Here is a 27,686-nt window from a genome sequence, read left to right as displayed (position 1 = left end):
CCATTCTCTTCGGCTCTCTGTGCTCCTTGTTTTGTGACATGACTTCTTGGAGGGGATTTTTCCATCCCCTCCATGGCGTGTTTCACGGTGGTGGGAGGTGGTGCGCTACTCGCTGGCGATGGGATGATACGGTCCCGCTGATGTCAATGGGGTTTTCCACTGAACACACTCCTCGCCGCTGGGAAACCCGCAGCAGGGGTACACCCAGGTGTAAACGGCAGCAAGATTTTGGCAACCCACATCCACTTTCTATGCTCCTTGTTCCATGGCTTGATCCTTTCATTCTAGCTCCCTATGTGCTAACTATGCGGCAGTCCTGACACCCTCCCTGTACTCCTATAAAAGTACAAAATTATAGTGCAGAAAGAGGTCATTCAGCCCATTGTGTTTGCACCAGCCAGAAAGAGAAAGTTTATTATTTATTTATTAGTCACAAGAAAGGCTTACATTCACACTGCAATGAAGTTACTGTGAAATTCCCCTAGTCGCCACAGTGCGGCGCCTGTTCGGTTCAATGTACCTAACCAGTACATCTTTCAGAATGTGGGAGGAAACCGGAGCACCCGGAGGAAACCCACGCAGTCACGGGGAGAACATGAAAACTCCACACAGACAGTGACCCAAACCGGGAATCACTGGCCCATTCTCTTCAGCTCTTTGTGCCGCTTGTTTTGAGACGTGACCTCTTGGAAGGGATTTTTCCATTCCCTCCGTGGGTCCCTGGCGCTCTGAAGCAGCAGTGCTAACCACTGTGCTCCTGCATTTTAACCCCACTATCCAGTACCTGATCTGTAGCCTTGCAGTTACAGCACTCCAGGTGCAGATCCAGGTACCTTTTAAATGAGTTGAGCTTTTCAGTCTCAGCCACCAACTTTGGCAGCCAATTCCAGATGCCCACAACCTCTGGGTGAAAATGTTTTTCCTCATGTCCCCTCTAATCCTTCCACCAATCACCTTAAATATAGGCGCCCTGTAACTGACCCCTCAGCTAGGGGATTAAGTCTTTCCTGTCCACTCTATCTAGGCCCCTCACAATTTTATACATCTCAATTAGGTCACCCCTTAGCCTCCTCTGTTCTAAGGAAAACAACCCGAGCCTATCCAATCTATCCTCACAACAGCAATTTTCAATCCTTGGAACATTCTTGGAAATCTCCTCTGTATTCTCTCCAGAGCAATTGTTTCCTTCCTGTAATGTGGTAACCAGAACTGTTCACAAAATACCAGCATTATATTTAGTTCCATCATTACATCCCTGCTTTGTATTCAGTATCTCGCTCAATAAAGGAAAGCATTCCACAGGCTTTCTCGATTACCTTACCCACCTTGCCCTGCCACCTTCAAGGACATGCACTCCAAGGTCTCTCACTTCCTCAACCCCTCTCAATATCCTCCTGTTTATTGAGATTCCCTTGCTTTGTTTGTCCTTCCCAAATGCATTGCCTCACACTTTTCCGGACTGAATTCCATTTGCCACTTCTCAGCCCACTCAACCAAACCATTGATATCATCCTGGAGTCGACAGCTCTCCTCTTCAGTATCAACTACTCAGCCAATTTGTGGTTCACCTGCACATTTCTCAATCATGCCACTCACATTTAAGTGTAAATCATTAAGATATATAACAAATAGCCCCAAGACTAAACCCTCTGGAACACCATTGGAAACCATTTTCCATTCGCAAAAACAGCCATCGATCATTACCCTTTGTTTCCTGGCACTGAGCCAATTTTGGATCCAACCTGCCATCTTCCCAAGTATCACAAGATATTTCACTTCTGTCAAATTCCTTATTAAAATCCATGTAGACATCATCTACTGGACTACCTTCATCAATCCTCCTTGTTACCTATTCATAAAATTCTATTAAGTTAGTAAGACATGATCCTCCCCTAACAAAACCATGCTGACAATCCCTGATCAATCAATGTCTTTCTAAGTGACAGTTTACCCTGTCTCTCAGAACTCTTTCTAATAATTTGCCCATTATCGAAGTTAGGCAGACCAGCCTATAGTTTTCTGACCTATCCTTTGCACCCTTTTTAAAAAATGGTACAACATTTGCAGACCTCCAATCCTTAGGGGCCTCACCTGTATCTAGTGAATATTGGAAAATTATCCTTCGAGCATTTGCTATTTCCTCCCTGGCTTCCTTCAACTGCCTGGAATACAATCTATCTGGCCCTGGTGATTTATCCACCTTCAAGGATATCAGACCCTCCAGTACGTGCATTGGGTTAGTGCATTGACTATACTAAATTCTACCTCAGTGTACTCGAACAGGCGCCCGAGTGTGGCGACTCGGGGATTTTCACAGTAACTTCATTGCAGTGTTAATGTAAGCCTACTTGTGACTAATAAATAAACTTTAACTTTAAGTACTGCATCTTTGACTATGCTTACTGTACCTAACATTTGAAGAGGAGTGAGACAGATATGACAGAGATAAAAGTGGATAGAGATAGGAAGATATATAAGATAAGGGAAAGAAAGTGAAAGAAGCAAAGAAAAATTAAAGAAAATATCTGAAATGGAAGATCCATTGATAGTAAGGTTGGTAACCACTGGTTTAGGGCAATTTTTAAATCCGATCAATAAAAAGTAATTTTGGCTACAGTTTATGTTTATTTTAAGGAACAATTTCCACTTTCTTAAAAATTAACATGGACTTTGCATAAAACAAACTTTCGAATAAAACAGATCTGTCTCAAACTCAGCATTTGGGTTATAGTTTCAGCTTAAGTTGGAGAAAGTGTTTCAGGCAGGTATATCAGTAGAGAAAACCAGAGATTGGGCTAAGTTTGACATAACTACATTAATCTAAAGCCAACTTCTTAAGGTAATAATTCCAAAGTAGAGGGAGAATCCAAAATGTGCTCAATCTTGCATTTAAGTTGTAGATTTAAGCAGCAAATAAAAGTGCCTTACCTGATCGTGCCTCCTGATCGAGATAACAGCATGCATGTCAGTAACAACAAAATCCATATAGTAGCAAGGATAAAAACCCCTGCCCCTACTCCCATTATGGTGCCGGTCATTGTGGAGGTTACTGTAAGTAGGAAAACACTGTTAATGCCAGAAAGAACTTAAAAACATCAGTAGATGAATTGTTGGAATAGCCTCATCATCATCTTTAAATATGTCAATCTTTTCAGTAGTTTTCCTAGAGATCCTTTCCAGTCAGGTTTTGAATGATTTTTTTCTTTCTCCCCTAAGTTTCTTTATGCTACGCACCATTTGATAGCTAACATAGCAGGAGCAGACAAGCTCAGGCAAGTTGCTGAGTAGTGTGCGAGATTAGCCAGGAATGTCTCCCCACTCTCTGATCATCCTGAAAGGAAAAGGCTGCCTAGATTCCAACACATTATGCGTTTCTCCCAGATTTTGGCAAGCCAACTGTTTGCCCTGAAAGAAATCTGCTGAGAATATTGCCTCATCACCATCACCCTGACAGAAAGGACATAGTTGCAAAGTGAGAATAAATCTTGCTCCTTGCTAAAATCTTTAGAAATACTCAGTTGGTCATGCAAGTTTTTGTACAGAGAATAACATTGGATATGGGGAATTGCAACTTTGAGAGAACCTATGATCAAGCTTGACAGATGTAAGGTGCCAAAAATATAGACATTACACTGTATGTTAGCTGAATACCTTCAGGCCTTTGACAGCAATCTGTAGAAATGATGTTTCACAAAGTTTTTTATTTGAAATGTGTTTATGACCTTTTCAATACAATAAAGAATGCATCACATCTCAATCAATCGCCTATTTCTTTTCACATTTCATTGAAATACTAGTTGCAAAATATTTCCATCCCACTCACTGTTATTAGCAGTTCCCAAGACCCAAAGCATGGGGATAAATGAATTCCCCAAACATTCTGAACAGTGTGAAGGACAGCCCTTGGAAGGATTGAAGCAATCTTCAAAATAATTGTTTGAAAACCTCAGTCTAACACAGGGAGAAGATAAGCTGTGGATTGTAGAAATCATAGAATCATAGAAATCCTACAGTGCAGAAGGAGGCCATTCGGCCTATCGAGTCTGCACCCACCACAATCCCACCCAGGCTCTACCCCGACATATTTACCCGCTAATCCCTCTAACCTACGCATCTCAGGACTCTAAGGGGCAATTTCTTTTTCAACCTGGCCAATCAACCTAACCCGCCCATCTTTGGACTATGGGAGGAAACCGGAGCACCCGCAGGAAACGCACGCAGACACGAGGAGAATGTGCAAACTCCACACAGGCAATGACCCCAAACCGGGAAGTGAACCCAGGTCCCTGGAGCTGTGAAGCAGCAGTGCTAACCACTGTGCTACCGTGCCGCCCCATTGTGTTCCATAATAATACATAAAACTGAGTGGTGCACTTTGAAGTAATGTATTTTACAAGTCTGTAAAACAATGGGAAAAGATTTGCCAGATATAATGATTCAAGAATCTTCAAATTGTCAAGACAACAACATTTCTATTTTAACTCGATAGTCAGAAGCTTTCTCCCAGGGTGGAAGAGTCAATTAGTAGGGGGCATTGGTTTAAGTTGCGAGGGGCAAGGTTTAAAGGAGATGTACAAAGCAATTTTTCTTTTTACACAGAGGGTGGTGGGTGCCTGGAACTCGCTGCCAGGGGAGGTAGTAGAAGCAGATACGATAGTGAGTTTTAAGGAGCGTCTGGACAAATACATGAATCAGATGGGAATAGAGGGATATGGTCCCCGGAAGGGTAGGGGGTTTTAGTTCAGTCGGGCAGCATGGCAGGTGCAAGCTTGGAGGGCCAAAGGGCCTGTTCCTGTGCTGTAATTTTCTTTGTTCATTCCCTACTTACATTTATCTTTTCTCTGATATTTTCCGCCACCTGAGCAAACATATTTATCCAGCCCCGCATATTGCTTTGTCCTTATTGATATCCAATGATTATAAAGCAACTTTGGGCATGCAAAATAAGTGGTAACGAATTACCCACCCATTATGCAACCCTCCTGTTTTTCCTATGAGCTGCCGATCCTCTACTTTCCTTTGTACCAAAGTTTAATTTTATCCCTATGCTCTCTACCTCCAAGTCATGCCAGGACAGTCTGCAGCTCCTACCTACTTGGAGTCCTCCAAGCTGTCCCCATCCACCATCACCCTTTTCCACCTAGTTGAAATTTTGCTTGCATTAAATAAACTTTCAAGTTAACACCACTCACTTCTTCTAGGTAAAAGGTATTGCTATGGAAACCCAGAAGAATCCTTCTTTTGCCTGTCCCAGATAGAATAGAATATTTTGAGCTTTCTTTGTCTAATCCTAGTTAGGATCCATTTCAAGCTCTAATTTCAAGACTAGTGTCTGTACTGTTTCTTACTCTAGTTCTGATCTAGAGGTTTTCTTTTATTAACTATGCTTCAAATTTCCAGCAATCTCTTACCACTGTATGGTCCAATTCAGAGTCTGCCTTTCTTTAATTTGTTTCTAGTAGTGCTTTATCTCAGGGATTAGCTTTCCAGACATATCTAGTACATGCTCACTAACTCTCACAAGAACCTGGACAATACTTCTTTCCACCTTGCTTTCTGAGGACTCAGATTTCTTTCTCCCAGTTTCTCAATTGCCGTTTAATCTGTTCTGATGATGCCCAGTCTCATTCCAGAGCAGTGGAGATGCCATTTTTTCCTTTTTAGGTTGTGTGGACCCAAGAAATGACCATTTATTTACCTGCACTTCCCTTGTCCTTACCCCCCAAAAATGCCACCAGTGATTTTTGGTGTACAGTCAATTCTTTTAAATACAGCAGGCCTTTCCATTTTTTACCTAACATGCACGGGAACTTTTGGGTTGCTTTGTGGCACCCATGCAGCTTAAATTTTTAAAATTTATTTATTAGTGTCACAAGTAGGTTTACATTAACTCTGCAATGAAGTTACTATAAAAATCCCCGAGTCACCACACTCTGGCACCTGTTCGGGTACACTGAGGGAGAATTTAGCATGGCCAATGCACCTAACCAGCACCTCTTTCAGATTGCGGGAGGAAAACAGAGCACCCGGAGGAAACCCACGCAGACACGGGGGGAGAACGTGCAGACTCAGCACAGACAGGGACCTAAGGCTGGAACTGAACCCAGGTCCGTGGCACTGAGGCAGCAGTGCTAACCACGGTGCCACCATGCTGGACCATTAGCTTCCACCCTGAGAGTTTTGCCAACTTGATCCCACCACCAAACACATCTTTCTCCCCCCGTTTTCCCCCACCTCTGCTCTTTAAAGAACTCCAGACGGTGAGGCAACTCCTCAATTTGCTGGGCTACTTTCTGGTACCTCCCCAGTGCAAGCGAAAGAGAGTGCAGCACCCAAGCTGATCACCTCCATCCAGACTCCAGAGGATAACCCCACATGTGAGGCTGTCAACCTGGAGAAACCAGCTGCACTATTAACATGGTGATGATTATGCACCTGAACGCCTCTCTCAGAGAGGACACAGGCCGCTGAAGCAGTCGGGCCGGACTCACTACATCCCCCTCCCGCAGCACCGCGCTCCCTTTCCCCGAATTAAGAATTACAAACCGAGGCCTCCGGCCTTGGCGACGCACAACCACACCCCGCAACCTCCGCCACTGTGATTGGGCGAGGCCCGAGAGCCACCAATCAGAACCACCAATACTGATCGGGTAACAACTCCTTAGTAACGATAGATTTATCAGTGCAGCAGGAGACCAGAATACAGAGTTAATACAGAGAGAGACCAGAATAGAGTTAATACAGAGAGAGACTGAAATACAGAGTTAATACAGAAAGAGACCAGAATAGAGTTAATACAGAGAGAGACTGAAATACAGAGTTAATACAGAGAGAGACCAGAATACAGAGTTAATACAGAGAGAGACTGAAATACAGAGTTAATACAGAGAGAGACTAGAATACAGAGTTAATACAGAGAGAAATCGAAATACAGAGTTAATGTACAGGGAGAGACCAAAATACAGAGTTAATGAACTGGGAAAGACCAGAATACAGAGTTAATACAGAGAGGCACCAAAATACAGAGTTAATACAGAGAGAGACCAGAATACAGGGTTAATACAGAGAGAGACCAGAATACATGGTTAATACAGAGAGGCACCAAAATACAGAGTTAATACAGAGAGAGACCAGAATACAGGGTTAATACAGAGAGAGACTGAAATACAGAGTTAATACAGAGAGCGACTGAAATACAGAGTGAATACAGAGACAGACCAGAATACAGAGTTAATACAGAGAGACTGAAATACAGAGTTAATACAGAGAGAGACTGAAATACAAAGTTAATACAGAGAGAGACTGAAATAGAGTTAATACAGAGAGAGACCAGAATACAGAGTTAACACAGAGAGAGACTGAAATACAGAGTTAATACAGAGAGAGACTGAAATAGAGTTAATACAGAGAGAGACCAGAATACAGAGTTAATACAGAGAGAGACCAGAAAACAGAGTTAATACAGAGAGAGACTGAAATACAGAGTTAATACAGAGAGAGACCAGAATCCAGAGTTAACACAGAGAGAGACTGAAATACAGAGTTAATACAGAGAGAGACTGAAATACAGTGTTAATGCAGAGAGAGACCAGAATACAGAGTTAATACAGAGAGAGACTGAAATACAGAGTTAACGAACAGGGAGAGTTGATAAATAGAATTAATATACAGAGTTGCAGTGATGTAAAAAGAGTTAATAGGGAGTGATCTAACGTATGGAAAGTTGATGTATAGAGTTAATGTACAGCATTAATGTAGAGTGATCTAATGTACAAAGAGTTAATGTACAGAGAGTTAATATAGAGTTAGTGGTCTAAAACTGAGTTAATATAGAGAGTTAATATACAGAAAGTTAATGTATAGAGCCATTTAACATACAGAGTTAATATAAAGAGATAATATACAGTGTAATCTCATATACAGTTAATATACAAAGTTAATAGAGTGATCTAATATACAGAGTTAATATACAGGGCTTTAATACACAGAGTTACAGAGTGATCGAAAACAGAATTTATATACAGAGACTTAATATATAGATAAAAGCAAATTACTGCAGATGCTGGAATCTGAAACCGAAAGAGAAAACGCTGGAAAGTCTCAGCAGGTCTGGCAGCATCTGTAAGGAGAGAAAATAGCTGACGTTTTGAGTCCAGAATATGTAGAGTTACAGAGTGATCTAAAAAAGAGTTATTATGCATAGTACGTAGAGTTACAGAGTGATCTAATATACCGAGTTAATATGTAGACTTACAGAGTGATCTAATATACCGAGTTAATATGTAGACTTACAGAGTGATCTAATATACCGAGTTAATATACAGTGAGTTAATATGTAGTTACAGAGTGATCTAATATACAGAGCGGCACAGTGGTTAGCACTGCTGCATCACAGCATCAGGGACCTGGGTTCAATTCCCAACTTGGGTCACTGTCTGCACATTCTTCCCATGTCTACGTGGGTTTTCTCCGGGTGCTCCAGTTTCCTCACACAGTCCGAAAGACGTGCTGGTTAAGTGCATTGGCCATGCTAAATTCTCCCTCAGTGCACCTGAACAGGTGTCGGAGTGTGGCGACTAAGGGATTTTCACAGTAACTTCATTGCAGTGTCAATGTAAGCCTCCATGTGACACTAATAAATAAACTTTAAAAAGAGTTAATATACAGCGAGTTAATATATGGAGTTAAAGTGATCTAATATACAGAGAGTTAATATATAGAGAGTTAATATAGAGTTACAGTGATCTAATATACAGAGTTAATATACAGAGAGTGAATACACAGAGTGATCTAATATATAGAGCTACAGAGTGATCTAAAAACAGAGTTAATATGTAGAGTTACAGAATGATCTAATATGCCAAGTTAATATACAGAGAGTTAATATATAGTTACCAAGTGATCGAATATACAGAGTTAATATGCAGCGAGTTAATATGTAGAGTTACAGAGTGACCTAATACACAGTTAATGTACAGTTAATATACAGTTCATAATATAAAGGAGCTAATATACAAAGTTACAGAATGATCTAATGTACAGTTAATATACAGAGTCATCCTCAATGGGTGATCTAATATACAAGCAGTTAATATACAGTGATCTAATATACAGTTAATATACAGAGTGATCTAATATGCAGTTAATATATAGAGTTACTTTACATAATGTTAATACATGGATGATCTAATATACAGTTAATATTTAGAAACTTAATATACAGAATGACCTAATATACAGTTAGAATACAGCATTAATATACAGAGTGATCTAATATACAGAATGATCTGATGTGCGGTTAATGTACAGAGTTTATATATAGTGATCTAATGTACAGTTAAGATGCAAAGATAATATACAGAGTGATCTAATATACAGAGTTAATATTCAAAGTTAATATACAGAATGATCTAATATACTCGAGTGACCTAATATACAGTGAGTTAATATATGCTGGCAAGATATGCGGCAAGTTAAGATACAGAATGAATTAAACAGAGTTGCTGTACAGATTGACTTAAAATACTTAAAATTAATATACAGACTGACTAAATAGAGTGATTTAATGTACAGAATATCATGATATGAAGTGACTTTATATATAGTGTTTAATATACAAGGAGCACTAATATAGTGTGCTTATACAGAGTGACCTAATATAAATCAACTTAATATACAGTGACCTATGATAGACAGTATCCTAATATATACACAATGCATAGTGTAGAGTGCCCTGATATATTTGTGTCGTGGACAAGTTGCTTTAATCTGTTAATAAGGATAGGGTCTCTAAATGCTAACCAAATATGAATTAATCAGAGAGAGCCATCATGAACTTGTAAAGGATAAGTCATATCTCACTAAACTAGTTGGATCTTTTTGAGGAATTAACTGTAGTGGGGAAGGAAATGTCTGTACCTGCTATTTTTTGGATTTGCAGATGACATTCAATGAAGTTCCACACAAGAGACTTCACAAAAATGGGAAGACATTGAATTGAACATTAGAAAATTGGTTTGGTGTACACTTGTATAATGGGTAAATACACAAATTGGCAGATGTAGCTTATGATTTCCCCAGGGATCTCAATATTCATAAATGATTTAGGAAAAGGAATAGGGAACCATATGGGCACCTTTGCTCATGACACTATGGCATTGCTACCAGGTGCAAATGAGGAAACAGTGTAGGTGAGAGAAGAAAGTTCTGAAGGATTGCAAAAATTAAGTGAGTGTGCAAAACTGTGGTGAATTATCTGATCATTATCTTGTTGCTGTTTGTGGAACCTTGCTGTGAGCAAATTGTTTCCTATGAGACATCAATATAAAAGTACATTGTTGGCTGTAAAGCAGTTTGACATCCTGATGATTAGAAAGATGCTACTGAATTGAAAATTCTTTATGGGGCACTATATAAATAAAAGAAAGAGTTGCATTTATAAAGCATTTTTCACAACCATCAGACTTCTCAAAAACACTGTACAGCGAGTGAAGTACACTTTGAAGTGTATTCAAAGTTGTAATGGAGGAAAGTTGGCAGCCAATTTGCACTAAGTAACCTCCCCTAAACAGCAGTGCAATATGGACAGCTGTTTTTGTGACTTTGATTGAGGAATAAATATTGGCCAAGTCAGCAGGAATAAATCCCCAGCTGTACTTTGAAAGATCGCCATGGCAGTAAAATGACCCTCAGTTAACATCTCATCGGAAAAACATGTTTTCCTGAGGTCCAGTGCTCTGTCAGCACTGGGTTGTCAGCCTTGATTTTTATGCTCAAGCTTTGAAGTGGGACTTGAACCAAGAACCTTGTGACTTAGAGGTGAGTGTGCTCCCAAATGAGTCACAGCAAATGAGTTCAATTTCAGCTCTTTCTTTCTTTAAAGTTAAATCTTGAGTTTACACAATATTTGGATTAGTTTGGTTTTCAATAGCACATTCTGAGTCCAGGGGTTGAATCTTCACCTGGAACCAAGAAAACCCGACCTGCTCGCTTCCACTGCTTGCAAACTGTCACCCGTGTGTGATCTTGTGTGCCATTTTTGTCTTTTCACACAGTGTTCAGATCTGCATACATTTTGCAATAGAATGCATGAGGAGTGTGAGTGCGGTTAAAAGGCCTACTGCAGTCCTCCAGCATTACGCACATTCTCCCAACATTGTTTAAAGACTTCCAAACCTCACTCCTCACCTCCTTCACTCCTTCCACCCAGTCCTATGGCAGTCAGTGCACCAAGATGCCTATGCCAGTTCATGCCCTTTCTATGCCTCCAATGTATCATCTATGCCCCCTCAGATCAACCATGCCACCTCAACTTTCCCCATGTATCTTCCATAGCCAGAATGCACCATGTACATTCCTGAGGAGGTATGCAATAGCAATGGGAGTTATTTTAAAATCTTGAAAAATCATTAAACCTGTAACAATCTTAAAAAAACCCAAATGCAAATATCCTATCGTGGACAAAAAAAACCAAGGGAAAAAGAAGACATTTATAATCCATTAAGTGCCTATTGGCTTGTAAATAAACAAGAAACCACATCAAAGACACATTCTGTAATTATAGGTGTGTAAAAGTTCAATAGTTCCAAGATCATCTGTTGAACACAGGCTTTTGAAACCCAGCCAAGCACTCATAATGGTGCAGCTATCATAACAAAAGCTTCCAGCTCTATTAACAGAACAGATGTCCATTTCCATTTCGAAGCAGCGTATCTGTCAATAGGTAGAGGGGGAGCAGGTACAGAGCATTTCTTTTACTTTCAGAAGCAGATTTTTTCTTAAAACAGCCAATCTGGCAATTCAATTAAATCAGAGTACAAAAACAGAAAATCTTTTTACATTTTTCATTGCATTATGGTGCTTCCTCTCTCGGAAAAAATACTAAAGTGCCTGTGAACGATTACACAGTGCTGGGTAATGTAAGCATCAACTCACCTTTAAATGACAGGTGTGTATGATGAATCACTGCATTAAAAATACATCGACATTACAATACAGCACCTAATAGTGACATTTGAAAGTGCGAAAATATTTTAGACTTGCCTTTCAGAAAGTTCCCAAGTCCTGAGTAGGCTTTCCACTTTCTTCACAAACTCTCACATCTGCCTTGCTTTTAAATGGCTTCCAAAACACTGCACCACCAGACAAAAATAGTTTGCGGAAGAAATCCAACTTTTCCCCCTCATTTCAAATGGGGATCTTGACCTCAGTGAGGGGTGGGTGTGCATGCACAATCGGCATTCCAGACCCACAAAAAAAGGTCAGAAGAAAATGGCACGGGATTGGGAATGTGGAAGAAAACTGGATTTCCTTCAGAAAAAATACAAGTGTGGCCATTCGCACGCTAAATCAGGCCTCCGCACCCAGACGTAAATTCGGCCCCAGATTTCAACTTATTAAGATTGGCAATCCCCTGCTACAGGCACAAGCAGCCTGCCTCACCCTCACCCAGTCAGTGTCAGAATGATTAACAAACAGAAACTGGAATGCTGGCTGATATTTTCTCCCCTGACCTAGATGCACTGAGGCCAACTACAATATCCCACTTCCATGACTGAGATCGGGTAATCATGATGTGGAGATGCCGGCGTTGGACTGGGGTAAACACAGTAAGTTGTTGTTAAACTTCTTACTGAGATCGGGTAAGTCAGTGGTGGTCAGAAATTGAATTGCTGAGACTTGGGCGTTCATGTGCATGGGTCTTAGATGCTAACAGGAAATATTGAGAGAGTTGTTAGCAAACCATATTGGAGCCGTGGCTTCATAATTAAAGGTACTGGCTACAAAAGCAGAGAAGTAATGCAGAACCTTTCTAAAGCTGTGGTTTGGCCACAACTAGAGTATTGCATTCAGTTCTGGTCCCACATTTTAGAAAGAATGTGAGGATTTTTGAGATTTGCCACAATGATTCCAGGAATGAGGGAATTTTGGTTAGGTTGAAGAAGCTGAGTTGTTCTTCTCAGAGTAAAGGAGGCTGAGGGTGATTTGACAGGAATGTACAGGATTATGACCGATTTAGGTAAGGTAGACAAGGAAAAGCTGTTCCCACAGTTGATGGTACAGGACTAGGTGACACAGACTTAAGGTTTTGGAAAAGAGATGTGGAAGATGAACTTTATTATGCAGCAAGTGGTAATCCTAGAATTTATGGTGCATGGTGGCACAGTGGTTAGCACTGCCGCCTCACAGTGCCAGGGACCCGGATTCGATTCCCGGCTTGGGTCGCTGCCTGAGGGGTGTTTGCACGTTCTCCCGGTGTTAAAGAAGAACAAAGAACAATACAGCACAGGAACAGGCCCTTCGGCCCTCCAAGCCTGCGCCGCTCCCCGGTCCAGGATTGAATCCTGAATCCAGGATCCCCGCCCAATTTTCCAGCCTATCTACATACTATCTTCAACCTAACCTATCTACATGTTGGCGTGGGTTTCCTCCGGGTGCTCGGTTTCCTCCCACAGTGCAAAAGACGTGCTGGTTAGGTGCATTGACCATGCTAAAATTCTCCCTCGAAGGGCCAGATGGCCTACTCCTGCTCCTAGTTCTTATGTTCTTATGTTGATCAATTGGGTAGTGGGCTGATGAATGGCAGATGGAGTTTAATTTAGATAAATGCGAGATTATGCATTTTGGTGGATCGAACCAGGGCAGGACTGGATAGACTGGGAGGCTTAGGGGTTATCTTATAGAAGTCGATAAAATAATGAGGGGCATAGGTCAGCTAGATAGTCAATATCTTTTCCCAAAGGTAGGGGAGTCTAAAACTAGAGGGCATAGTTACCCAAACAGGCACTGGAGTGTGGCGACTAGAGGATTTTCACAGTAACTTCATTGCAGTGTTAATGTAAGCCTACTTGTGACACTAATAAATAAATAAAATAAATAAGCTACTGACTAGAAAGGTGATGGAAGCAGGGGAGATGATTCATTCTGAAAGGAAATTGGACGGGCACTTGAGAGATGTAAGACCTGTGGAAGCGGGACCAATTGGATTGCTCTACAGGGAGCTGGCAAGGATTTGATGGCCCAAATGGCTTCCATTTGTGCGATAATGACTGCATGGTTCTATGACCTTTTGGCCTATATGGTTTATTGTATCATATGAGATAAACCCTTAGGTTGTTCTCCAGAATTTGCCTCTTCTTACAGAATTTTGATTACACTCCCTTGGTATCTCAAAACCGTTCTTTCAAATAGCTTCATGGATAATAAGGAGCACTTGCTGTGCAGATCAAAATGGCGGTAATATTTATTCTTTATGCCCCTTTGCGTTAAGCTACAAGCCTATGGTTGGTTTTTACTCAAGTTAAGGAGCATGGGCAAAAATTGCTGCCATTATGTGCTGTATAACATGTGGTGATATAAAATGATGTTGGAAGATCTGCTGGTGTTGACGGACCCCAACAATATACAAAAATTATAGAAAGACATTCATTTTGCAGAATAATCTTAATTTTGTTGTGGAACCTTTATATCTTCTCCTGTTGTGTAATAAAAATGATTTAATTTGTTTGTGCTTGTGATGCTGCTGAGGCATTGGATCTTAATAGCCGATGAAGGAATATTTTGTTTTGTGGGAAAATGTGGACTCCATTCTCTGGATTCTACTTTGAATATGTGTGAGAATGACCGAGATGTAACTCCCTCTTTTCATTCCTTTGGGAAACTTGCATGGCTGGGCTAAGAGCTTTTCCAGAGCTGCATAACTACCATCAGGAACTCAATGCTATAGCAGCATAACCCTGATCTGCTGTACCCTTGGAGGTGGTTCTTAATTGAAATTATTCTGGATCACATAAGCAGTCTGAAAACATTAAGAAAATAAAAAAAAAAATCACTTGCAATTTAAGCATGGGGCCTTTTACAGTCTCAGGAGGTCCAAAGCGCTTCACTGTCATTTTCAAAGCATAGTTAGGGCTGCAATGTAGGAGATGCAACAGCCAATTTGTGCACAGCAAGGTCCCAAAACAGCACTGTGATAATGATCAGAAAATCTGTTTCAATTATGTTGGTTGGGGGATAAATATTGGCCAGGATGCCGAAGCACACTCCCTCTGCTCATGTTCAAAATTGTGCCATGGAACTTTCAAATCTCATCTCAAAAATAGCACCTATGGCAGTGCAATGCTCCCTCAGGATTGGTGTGCCAGTCTGGATTTGCACTAAAGTCTCTGGAGTCTTCTCACTCAGAGTGCAAGAGTGCTACCAGGAGGCCGTGGCTGACAGATTAAAAGACCATTTATTATTTAAGGAGTGTTGAGACTAATCAGTGTGGGCACGTCGCGTGTAGCACAATTTAGTGGCGCCGAGGCGGCTGTCTGTAGATGTCATGTAGCACAACTTAATGAACTCATGGGAGGCACAGAACCAGGAAATAGGAGCGAGATCTTAACCTTTTAACTCTATGTGTAAACAACAAATTTTAAGGTCACAGATCTGGGTTTAAATGATAGCAAATAGATCAGAAAAAAATTGCACTCTAGACAGCCATTCGCACTTTAAACTGACACTCGAGCCCAGATGAGAAACAGTCCCCCAACCTGGACCAGATGTCTGGTAAATGTTCGTGTTGCGGATCTGGAAATCTTCCCAACTCTGCGCACCCGACCCTCGAACAAAAATCTGACTTTCGTGTTTCAACCCACGTGCCAACTTGAGTCATAGAGCCATAGAGGTTTACAGCATGGAAACAGGCTCTTTGGCCCAACTTGTCCATGCTGCCCAGTTTTTACCACTAAGCTAGTCCCAATTGCCCGTGTTTGGTCCATGTCCCTCTATACCCATCTTACCCTTGTAACTGTTGAAATGCTTTTTAAAAGGCAAAATTGTACCCGCCTCTACGGGAGACACTCACCAAACTCTGTGTGGAAAAAATTGCCCCTTTGGACCCTTTTGTATCTCGCCCCACTCAACTTAAACCTATGCCCTCTAGTTTTAGACTCCCCTACCTTTGGGAAAAGATATTGACTATCGAGCTGACCTATGCCTCTCATTATTTTATAGACTTCTATAAGGTAACCCCTACGCCTCCCAGTCTATCCAGTCCTGCCCTGGTTCAATCTACCAAAATGCATCATCTCGCATTTATCTCAATAAAACTCCATCTGCCATTCATCAGCCCACTACCCAATTGATCAACATAAGAACATAAGAACTAGGAGCAGGAGTAGGCCATCTGGCCCTTCGAGCCTGCTCCGCCATTCAATAAGATGATGGCTGATCTTTTCATGGACTCAGCTCCACTTACCCGCCCGCTCACTATAACCCTTAATTCCTTTACTGTTCAAAAATGTATCTATCCTTGCCTTAAAAACATTCAATGAGGTAGCCTCAACTGCTTCACTGGGCAGGGAATTCCACAGATTCACAACCCTTTGTGTGAAGAAGTTCCTCCTCAACTCAGTCCGAAATCTGCCTCCCCTTATTTTGAGGCTATGCCCCCTAGTTCTAGTTTCACCCGCCAGTGGAAACAACTTCCCTGCTTCTATCTTATCTATTCCCTTCATAATCTTATATGTTTCTATAAGATCTCCCCTCATTCTTCTGAATTCCAATGAGTATCGCCCCAGTCTACTCAGTCTCTCCTCATGAGCCAACCCTCTCAACTCCGGAATCAACCTAGTGAATCTCCTCTGCACCCCCTCCAATACCGGTATATCCTTTCTCAAGTAAGGAGACCATAACTGTACACAGTATTCCAGGTGTGGCCTCACCAACACCTTATTCAGCTGCAACATAACCTCGCTGTTTTTAAACTCCATCCCTCTAGCAATAAGAGACAAAATTCCATTTGCCTTCTTCAATACCTGCTGCACCTGCAAACCAACTCCTTGAGATTCCTGCAGAAGGACACCCAGGTCCCTTTGCACAGCAGCATGCTGCAATGTTTTACCATTTAAATAATAGTCCATTTTGCTGTTATTCCTACCAAAATGGATGGCCTCACATTTACCAACATTGTACTCTATCTGCCAGACCCTCGCCCACTCGCTTAGACTATCTATATCCCTTTGCAGACTTTCAGCATCCTCTGCACACTTTGCTCTGCCACTCATCTTAGTGTCATCTGTCAATTTTGACATACAACACTTGGTCCCCAACTTCAAATCATCTGTGTAAACCGTAAACAATTGCAGTCCCAACACTGATCCCTGAGGCATGCCATTAGTCACTGATTGCCAACCAGAAAAACACCCATTGACCACCCCACTCTTTGCTTTCTGTTAGTTAAAGATCCCATCAAGATCCCATTGCAATCTTAGATAACCTTCTTCACTGTCCACTCTGCCACCAATCTCGGTGTCATCTGCAAATTTACTAACCTCCTAAATTCTCATCGAAATCATTACGGATCTTTTCAGTATGATTGAAAAATATAGACATCAACTGATATGATCAGACCAATAAAGGTTTTTTTTTAGATCTGTCAGTAACATTAAAATTAGATATAGGACAAGACTGAAGACTAAGAGGTAACCAATCAATCAATAATATTTTATATTACTGCACAGTTGGGTACGAACTAACTTGCAGCAGAAAAGTTTTAAGATGAGTTGATGGCTTCTGAGACTTGTAAGCATGTTTATTTTGACCCTAAATAAGTTAGATATCGCAAGTAAATTGATAAAATGGTTCTTATGGTCACAAACTTTGATGGTCATAGCTTTCTTTTTTATTCTCCTCAAAAGAATTCCTTATATGAAGTTTTATTTTCTTCGAGATTGCTTGCAGTATTTTTTAATGAAAATTATCTTGAGCAATGCTGTAAATGCAGTGGGTGGGATTTTCCAGCTCTTCCCGCGGGTGGGATCTTATGGTCCCCATGATGGTTCCCCTGGCAGGGGACAAGCCATACAAAACGCTGTAGACTTTGGCAGGGCTGGAAGATCCTGTTGCCAGCCAATAGTGAGCTGCCTCCGCTGCCAGAAAACACGACGTGGGGCAGCTGGAAAATCCCAGCCCCTGGAGTTTAAAGATAGGTAGTGAGGTTTGAGTGATGATAAGTTTGACTTTGTTTTAATAGATAAACGTGTATCATATTTAACACCTCACAACATAATTGTGTTGAATGATGCAGTTCCTTGGTCTATTTGTAGGTGAGCTGTACAGCAGTGTAGTGGCTCTATCTCTGACCAATAATTCAGAGATCTGGACTAATCTGAATATGAGTCAAAATCCAGCCCTAGTCATTCTAAAGTTTTAATCGAGCTTTAAGAATTTGGAAATGGTTTCACTAAAAGTAACTATGAAGGTGTCGAATTATTATTAAAAACCATCTGGTTTACTGATGTTCATTAGGGAAGTGATGCGCGTTATCACACACGAGGCTTGAGATGCTCAAGGAAATAAAGGCTTTTATTTACTATTACAACGAAGCTACCATGTATCGTACACGATCCCAGACTGAGGGGTCCCAGACAGAGCAGTGACCTTTATACCTCTCCCAGGAGGCGGAGCCCGACTGGGATGTACCATAATAACTATAATACAGGTGTAACAGCCCAACCCTAACCCCAACAGCAACAAGTAGAACAACCCATCCCTAACCCCAACAGCAACATATATACATACTCGTAGTACTGGCCAGACCCTGGCTCAGTACTACCTAGTGGGAACCAACGATGGTTCACCACAGGAAGGAAATCTCCCATCCTTATCTGGGTTACCAAGAACCTTGACCCAACCTCATCTGGGGTTTTGGGAAGTACAGTTCTTAAAGTACACTTAAATGACAAAAACCCTTCAGAGTCCTTAACATAAAGTAAACATTTGAAAAAACGTATTTACTTTGTTAGTATCTGTCAAATTTGGAAGTGAGGAAAGAGTGGTATTGAGGTTATGTGGTGCGGCATTCTATAGAAAATACTTCCTTTTTATTTTTAATTTTAAACTATTCAAAACTTCCTGTGGTTTTGCATTTGGTAGAAAAAATCTTCAAAATGTCACACAAAGGAAGAAGGATCCTGAAAGCTCGGTGTCTTAATGCAAAATAGAATTCAACTGGCCTATTTAACCCAGATATTTTTTATTGTTTTTCTCTTGCTGTGGAGTCTAGAACTAGGTTTCCGAATAAGGGGTGGCCATTTGGGACTGAGATGAAGAGAAATTTCTTTACTCAGAGGGTTGTGAATCTTTGGAGTTATCTACCCTAAGAATATACTCTTAGTAATTGAGTATATTCAAGACAGAGGACAATGGATTTTTGGACACTGAGGAAATCGAGGGATATGGGGATGGTGCAGAAAAGTGGAGTTGAGGTAGATGATTAGCCCTGACTGAGCAATCAAAACGTCAGATGACCTACCTCTCTTTCTAATATTCAGTTGCAGTATCCTGTTGCACTATTGTTTTACTTCTGGAATGATACATTGATCATGGAATAGATGTAGTTTGGAGGGTTAAATCCTGAAGATAAGTTGCACAAACTTGGCTTGTTTTCCATTGAACATAGAGGATTGAGGGGAGATCTAATTAAGGTATTAAAAATGTTTTTTTAATTCAATAGGCAAGACACTGCAAAGCTACTTTCTCAGACAGAACAATCAAGAACAAGGGACGTGGTTTTAAAATTAGATCTGGGCCATTTAGGAGGAAAATAACAAAGGGCAAAGGAAATCTGGAATTTTCTCTCCTAAAAGTCTATGAATGCTGGCACATTTAGAACTTCTAAGACTGAGATTTATAGTTAGATATAGGTATCAATATGATATGACAATATTCTGCCAAATACTTGTGCTCCAGAACTTGCCGTGTCCCTAGCCAAGCTATTCCACTGCAGCGACAACACTGGCATCTCCCCGACAACGTGGAAGATTGCACAGATATGCCCTGTACACAGGAAACAGGATAAATCCAACCCCGCCAATTACTGCCTCATCAGTTTACTCTCGATCATCAGTAAAGTGATGGAAGGGGTCAACAACAAATGCTATTAAACGGCACTTACTCAGCAATAACTTGCTCAGTGACGCTCAGGTTGGATTCCACCAGGGTCACACAGTTTCTGTTCTCATTACGGCCTTGGTTCAAACATGGGTAGAAGAGCTGAACTTAGAGGTGAGGTGAAAGTGACTGCCCTTGACATCAAGTATGGCATCAAGAAGTCAATGGGAATTGGGGGGAACCCTCTGCTGGTTGGAGTCATACCTGGCACAAAGGAAGATGGTTATGATGGCTGGAGGTTAATTATCCCAGCTTCAGGACATCACTGCAGGATGTTCCCCAAGGAAGTGTCCTAGGCCTAACCATCTTCAGCTGCCTCATCAATGAGCTTCCTTCTATCATAAGGACAGAAGTGGGGATGTTCATGAATGATTATATAGTGTTCAGCACCATTCATGTCTCCTCAGATACTGAAGTAGTCCATGTTCAAGTACAGCAAGACCTGGACAATATCCAGGCTTTGGCTGACAAGTGGCAAGTAACATTCGTGCCACACAAGTGTCAGACAATGACCATTTCCTACAAGAGAGGATCTAACCATCGCCCCTCGATATTCAGTGGCATCACCATTGCTGAATCCCCCACTATCAACATCCTATGGATTACCATTAACCAGAAACTGAACTGGACCAGCCATTTAAATACTGTGGCTACAAGAGCAGGTCAAAGGCTAGGAATCCTGTGGCGAGTAACTCACCTCCTGACTCCCCCAAAGCCTATTCACCATCTACAAAGCACATGTCCAGAATGTGATGGAATACTCTCAACGTGCCTGGATGGCTGAAGCTCCAACAACATTCAAGATGCACGACACCATCCAGGAAAATGCAGCCTGCTTGATTGCTATCCCTTCCATGAACATTCAACTCCTCCACTGCTGACAAACAGTGTTAGCTGTGTGTAACATCTGCAAGATGCACTGCAGAAACTCACCAAGGTTCCTTAAGCAGCTTAGAAATCTTAGAAATCTTAGAAACCCTACAGCACAGAAAGAGGCCATTCGGCCCATCGAGTCTGCACCGACCACAATCCCACCCGGACCCTACCCTCATATCCCTACATATTTTACCCACTAATCCCTCTAATCTACGCATCCCAGGACACTAAGGGCAATTCTTTTAGCATGGCCAATCAACCTAACCCGCACATCTTTGGACTGTGGGAGGAAACCGGAGCACCCAGAGGAAACCCACACAGACACGAGGAGAATGTGCAAACTCCACACAGTGACCCGAGCCGGGAATCGAACCCAGATCCCTGGAGCTGTGAAGCAGCAGTGCTAACCGCTGTGCTACCGTGCCACCCTAGAAGGGTTTTTACGACAATCATTTCAAGATTCATCGTTAGATTTTTAATTCAAGATTTTACCATCGACTGTGGTGGTATTCGAACCAGGGTCCCCAGAGCATTACCCTGAGTCCAGTGATAATTCCACTGTACCACTGCCTACCCTATTCCACTGTACCACTGCCTACCCTAGCTCCTTCCAAACCCACGACCACTACCATCTAGAAGAACAAGGGCAGCAGATCTGGGAATAACCCCACCTGGAGGTTCCCCTCCAAGCCACTCACCATCCTGACTTGGAAATATATTGCTGTTTCTTCACTATCGCTGGGTCAAATTCCCTCCCCAACTGCAATGTAGATGTACCTACACCTCAGGGACTGCAGCAGTTTAAGAAGGCAGCTCACCATCACCTTCTTAAGGGCAGCTAGGAATGGGCAATAAATTATGGCCTAGCCAGCGATGCCCACATTCTGTAAATGAACAAAAGAAATGGAGCAGTTAGGTAAATGAAGTTCAGATGCAGATCAGCCATTATCTAATGGAATGATGGAGCAGATTTGAGGGGCCAATGGCCTACTCCCATTGCTATTGTCTATATGACATTGGTTCCTCACAAATGTAGGTGACTCTTAACTGCTTTCCAAAGTGACCTAACAAGCCATTCGAGTGTGTTACCACCTTGTTAGGGCATCGAGGAATGCCCATGTATCGAGAGTGAATAAAAAAAATATATTTTTCTACCTCAGGGATATAAAACCCTTTGTTACTATGCAGTGAGAAGAAAATCATATTGTATGTATTAGAGCAGCCAATGTCCACAGGGGAATGCGGAATGATAATAATCGATAACAGCATGATATTAGATTGAAAACTACAACCTGAAAGAATCAACTCCATCTGAATGTAAATTTCAGCTCTAATGACTTCTTGCAAATCATGTTTTCGTACATGATAGACTTTTTTAATGATTGTAATGTATAAGTATTTTTATTTTCTAGTCAAAGAAAATAAACATTGTCAAAAGAACAATACAATCGAAGGCCAAGATATAACGTGGAAAATGGGGGTTTTGTCAACTTGTCGGTGAATTGGCGGGAGCTCTGCATTGCTTTTCTTACGAGGCTCAGAGTTATTCCAATCTAATCAGACACTTATCTAGGTAGCCTTCCATCAGATTGGGCCCTCGGTAAAACTGAAATACCATGCCCAGAGAGTACCGGCAACCATACTGAGAGGGGTCCACTAAGTTGGACTTTCTATGGGGATATGGGTCAGTGTGGGTGGCATGATTGGGCACAGAGTACCCAGGGTAGGCTTTGATTTGATTTATTATTGTCACATGTATTAACATTAACCTGTGAAAAGTATTGTTTCTTGCGCGCTATACAGACAAAACATACCGTTCATAGAGAAGGAAACGAGAGAGTGCAGAATGTAGTACAAAGAACAGTACAGCACGGGAAACAGGCCCTTCGGCCCTCCAAGCCTGTGCCGCTCCTTGGTCCAACTAGACCAATCGTTTGTATCCCTCCATTCCCAGGCTGCTCATGTGACTATCCAGGTAAGTCTTAAACGATGTCAGCGTGCCTGCCTCCACCACCCTACTTGGCAGCGCATTCCAGGCCCCCACCACCCTCTGTGTAAAAAACGTCCCTCTGATGTCTGAGTTATACTTCGCCCCTCTCAGCTTGAGCCCGTGACCCCTCGTGATCGTCACCTCCGACCTGGGAAAAAGCTTCACAATGTTCACCCTATCTATACCCTTCATAATCTTGTATACCTCTATTAGATCTCCCCTCATTCTCCGTCTTTCCAAGGAGAACAACCCCAGTCTACCCAATCTCTCCTCATAGCTAAGACCCTCCATACCAGGCAACATCCTGGTAAACCTTCTCTGCACTCTCTCCAATGCCTCCACGTCCTTCTGGTAGTGCGGCGACCAGAACTGGACGCAGTACTCCAAATGTGGCCTAACCAGCGTTCTATACAGCTGCATCATCAGACTCCAGCTTTTATACTCTATACCCCGTCCTATAAAGGCAAGCATACCATATGCCTTCTTCACCACCTTCTCCACCTGTGTTGCCACCTTCAAGGATTTGTGGACTTGCACACCTAGGTCCCTCTGTGTTTCTATACTCCTGATGACTCTGCCATTTATTGTATAACTCCTCCCTACATTATTTCTTCCAAAATGCATCACTTCGCATTTATCCGGATTAAATTCCATCTGCCACCTCTCCGCCCAATTTTCCAGCCTATCTATATCCTGCTGTACTGCCCGACAATGCTCTTCGCTATCCGCAATTCCAGCCATCTTCGTGTCATCCGCAAACTTGCTGATTACACCAGTTACACCTTCTTCCAAATCATTTATATATATCACAAATAGCAGAGGTCCTAGTACAGAGCCCTGCGGAACACCACTGGTCACAGACCTCCAGCCGGAAAAAGACCCTTCGACCACTACCCTCTGTCTCCTATGGCCAAGCCAGTTCTCCACCCATCTAGCCACTTCTCCTTGTATCCCATGAACCTTAACGTTCTTAACCAACCTGCCATGTGGGACTTTGTCAAATGCCTTACTGAAATCCATATAGACGACATCCACGGCCCTTCCTTCATCAACCGTTTTTGTCACTTCCTCAAAAAACTCCACCAAATTTGTAAGGCACGACCTCCCTCTTACAAAACCATGCTGTCTGTCACTAATGAGATTGTTCCGTTCTAAATGCACATACATCCTGTCTCCAACAAGTTACAGTCATAGCTAGAGTGTAGAGAAAGATCAACTTAATGCAAGGTAAGTCCATTCAAAAGTCTGACAGCAGCAGGGAAGAAGCTGTTCTTGAATCGGTTGGTACATGACCTCAGACTTTTGTATCTTTTTCCCGAAGGAAGAAGGTGGAAGAGAGAATGTCTGGGGTGCATGGGGTCCTTAATTATGCTGGCTACTTTGCCGAGGCAGCGGGAAGTGTAGACAGAGTCAATGGATGGGAGGCTGGTTTGCGTGATGGATTGGGCTACATTCAAGACCTTTTGTAGTTATTTGCGGTCTTGGGCAGAGCAGAAGCCATACCAAGCTGTGATACAACCACCTGTAAAAGTTGGTGAGAGTCACAGCTGACATGTCAAATTTCCTTAGTCTTCTGAGAAAGTAGAGGCGTTGGTGGGCTTTCTTAACTATAGTGTCGACATGGGGGGACCAGGACAGGTTGTTGGTGATCTGGTCACCTAAAAACTTGAAGCTCTCGACCCTTTCTACTTCGTCCCCGTTGATGTAGACAGAGGCATGTTCTCCTTTACGCTTCCTGAAGTCGATGACAATCTCCTTCATTTTGTTGACATTGAGGGAGAGATTATTGTTGCCGCACCAGTTCACCAGATTCTCTCTCATTCCTGTACTCTGTCTCGTCATTGTTTGAGATGGCAAACATGACAGCGTTTGCTGAGCAAGCTCCTGAATGCTGAGTAACCTATCTGCCCAGCTTGAGTACCGAGCGATGGTGGGATGTAGTTCTTAAATGGATCTAAATGGCCACTGAGGCACTTCAGTTAGCCTCCAGGTGGAAAAGCTTGCTGCAAACCCCCCTCCCCCACCCCAACTTGATCAGAGGGAAGGGGAAAAGGCAACTCCAAGTCTTCAACTCACATGTTCCCACTCAATCACGCAATCCTTCCCTGTCTCTGAACCTGCCTGGGCAGGAGTGAGGATGCCATTAAATTCCACCCTAAGTGTCAATTTTCTGTCAATTACCAGATGTTATTTTCAGTTGTTATCTATTATAAATGGACTCAAAAATAGCAGAGGAATTTCATATGAATGGAACAGATGCTTGTCTTTTATTACTGCAAACAGTTCTACGCTCATATTTTAAGATTTTGCAGCTGAAAATATTTACAGTGCCTATCAAGTTGCTCAGAATATAAATGAGGAAGGATAGCTTTGTGTTTGGTAATTGATCAGAACTCATTTCTAAAGTTTTGATTCAGTGATATTGACTTGAGCTGATTCTTTCCGAAGTAGTTCAGAAATACAGATAATGTTTTTTAATAGTTGAATCAGCCGACATGAATCCTTGTATTCACTACCATTCTCTGGGTTATCATGGGCTCTGGGATAGGGATACATGTCGTCAGTTAGTTTTGTCCTTGAGGTTGGAATTGTTATAGGTGTCTTTCGTAAAAGTAAGCACACAGGTAGAGCAGGCAGTAAAGAAGGCAAATGGTATGTTGGCCTTCATAGCTAGAGGACTTGAATATAGGAATAGCAATGTTTTACTGCAATTATACAGGGTGTTAGTGAGGCCACACCTGGAATATTGTGTGCGGTTTTGGTATCCTTATCTGGGGAAGGATGTCCTTGCTATAGAGGGAGTGCAGCGAAGGTTTACCTGACTGATTCCTGGGATGGCAGGTCTGTCATATGAAGAGAGACTAAGTCAGTTAGGATTGCATTCATTGGAGTTTAGAATTCTAACAAGGTTAGACAGGGTAGATCCAGAAAGAATGTTCTAGATGGTGGGGGAGTCCAGAACTAGGGGCCATAGTTTGAGAATAGAACTTTTAGAACTGAGGTGAGGAGAAATTTCTTTACCCAGAGAGTGGTGAATCTGTGGAATTCACTGCCACAGAAAGTAATTGAGGTCAAAATGTTGTGCGATTTCAAGAAGAAATTCTAAAGGGATGAAGAGTTATGGCGGGTGGGGGGGGGGGGGGGAGGCCGGATCGGGATATTGAACTTGATGATCAGCCATGAATGGCAGAGCAGGCTTGAAGGCCGAATGGCCTACTCCTTCTTCTACTTTCTATGTTTCTATTATGTTAATAATTCAGCTCAGAAGTTAACGTGAAACATTTGGGATAAGCTTCCAATTGAGAGAAATTTTCACTGTTAAGTGTTATTGAACTTCCCCACAATTATTTTTACTTTCACATTTAAAATAGCAGTAGTGCTTAGAGGATCAATAATGTTTGGCTGAAAAGTCAAAATTATAGTGGGTTTCAAAAAGTGCCAAATAAAATGTCAGAAATTAAAAGTCCTCAAAACCTTCTATAAATAAAATTTCATATCTTTGGCACTCACCCCACGACAGCATATTCAAAATTCACCACTGATATGCTGCGCTTTCAGTATTTAAGCTCTTTCCACTGCAATAAAAGTGATGGATTGCTGAATATATCTGTAGGTAAGTTATAACAGGCCCACATCCCATTGCACTTAAATGCTACCTCTTTGTCATCATTTATGTAATAGGGCTGTAATAGGATTTTCAGTATTTTTTGATTGCTGTGCCAGTTTTCTTTTTCAAGCTATTGATTATCTTTTGTTAATTTTCTAGGCTGGCATATATGCAGGGACCAGCAGCATTCCTACCGCCTGACTCAGGAGGATGTCTGGACTAAGCTATTGCGCCAGGTGTGACATTATGTTCAATGGCTCAAAGTCGACAAAAACAACTGACTCCTTCAAATCCTGGACGAACCTGGCAGTAAATTTCAAATACCAACCCATTGGTCTCCACACTCAGTCTGCTGTAAAGCTCCACCAAATGACAGGTATCCCAATGTCAGGTTGTAGTCTCACAACATCAAGTTTAAAGTCCAACAGGTTTATTTGGTAGTATGAGCTTTTGGAGCGTTGCCCGTTCATCAGGTGAGTGAAGAGTTCAGTTCACAAACAGGGCATATAGAGATACAGACTCAATTACAAGATAATGACTGGAATGTGAAATAGGGAACATTCACCCAATTCACCACTTTAACTTGGTGTTGTGAGACTACTTATTGTGCCTACCCCAGTCCAACACCGGCAACTCCACATAATGTCAGGTTAGGTTATCTTATTGTAATCTGCAAAGGACAGCGTCATTTTTTTCCCCAATCTTTCAGCCCACATTATCGAAAGACAGAGGTTGGAATGTGAAACCCTTGCATTGTTTCTGCATCGTGAACTTGCTCTATTCCTACTGAATCTAGGACTCATACGAACAAGGAGGATTCAGCCATTCAGTCCCCCGGGACTGCGCCTCTGTTTAATACGATCATGGCCGATCTGATAGTAACCTCAAATCTATATCCCGCCTACTCCTGATAACCTATCACCTCCTTGCTTACCAAGAAGCGATCCACCTGCGCCTTAAAACTATTCAAAGACTCTGCTTTTCAGGAAGAGAGTTCCAAAGACTCACAGCCCTCAGAGAGAAAAGATTTCACCTCATCTCCGTTTTAAATAGGCAACCCCTTACTTTTACACACTGACCTGTAGTTCTAGATTCTCCCATAAGAGGAAACATCCTCTCCATATCCACCATGTCAAGACCCTGCAAGATCTTACATGTTTCATTCAAGTCGCCTCCTACTCTTCTAAACTCCAGCTGACACGAGCCTAGCCTGTCCAACCTTTCCTCAACCCATCCATTCCAGGTATTAGTCTGGAAAGACCTTTTAACGCAATTACA

The 27,686-nt window shown here is 41.9% G+C and overlaps 1 protein-coding gene across 3 annotated transcripts in view; it reads right to left on the bottom strand.

The window, feature by feature from the left end:
* tmem218 (transmembrane protein 218) overlaps window positions 1-27,686 on the bottom strand; it is a 70,279-nt gene that overhangs the window by 11,229 nt on the left and 31,364 nt on the right. Inside the window, exons 1-2 of one of the 3 annotated variants that reach the window (XR_013495580.1) lie at window positions 6,547-6,598; window positions 2,929-3,049 (exon numbers count right to left, since the gene is read on the bottom strand). Coding sequence is in view for 2 of the 3 variants with exons in the window: in XM_078198847.1 (XP_078054973.1) it covers window positions 2,929-3,049 (121 nt within the window). In the remaining variant the exon portion in view is untranslated. Of the gene's footprint in view, window positions 1-2,928; window positions 3,050-6,546; window positions 6,599-27,686 lie in introns of those variants that run through there. The other 2 variants (XM_078198848.1, XM_078198847.1) reach the window with 2 other exon arrangements.

The sequence above is a fragment of the Mustelus asterias genome, chromosome 27, assembly GCF_964213995.1.
Source record: "Mustelus asterias chromosome 27, sMusAst1.hap1.1, whole genome shotgun sequence".
NCBI lineage: Eukaryota > Metazoa > Chordata > Chondrichthyes > Carcharhiniformes > Triakidae > Mustelus > Mustelus asterias.
This window is presented reverse-complemented; position numbering and strand designations above follow the sequence as displayed.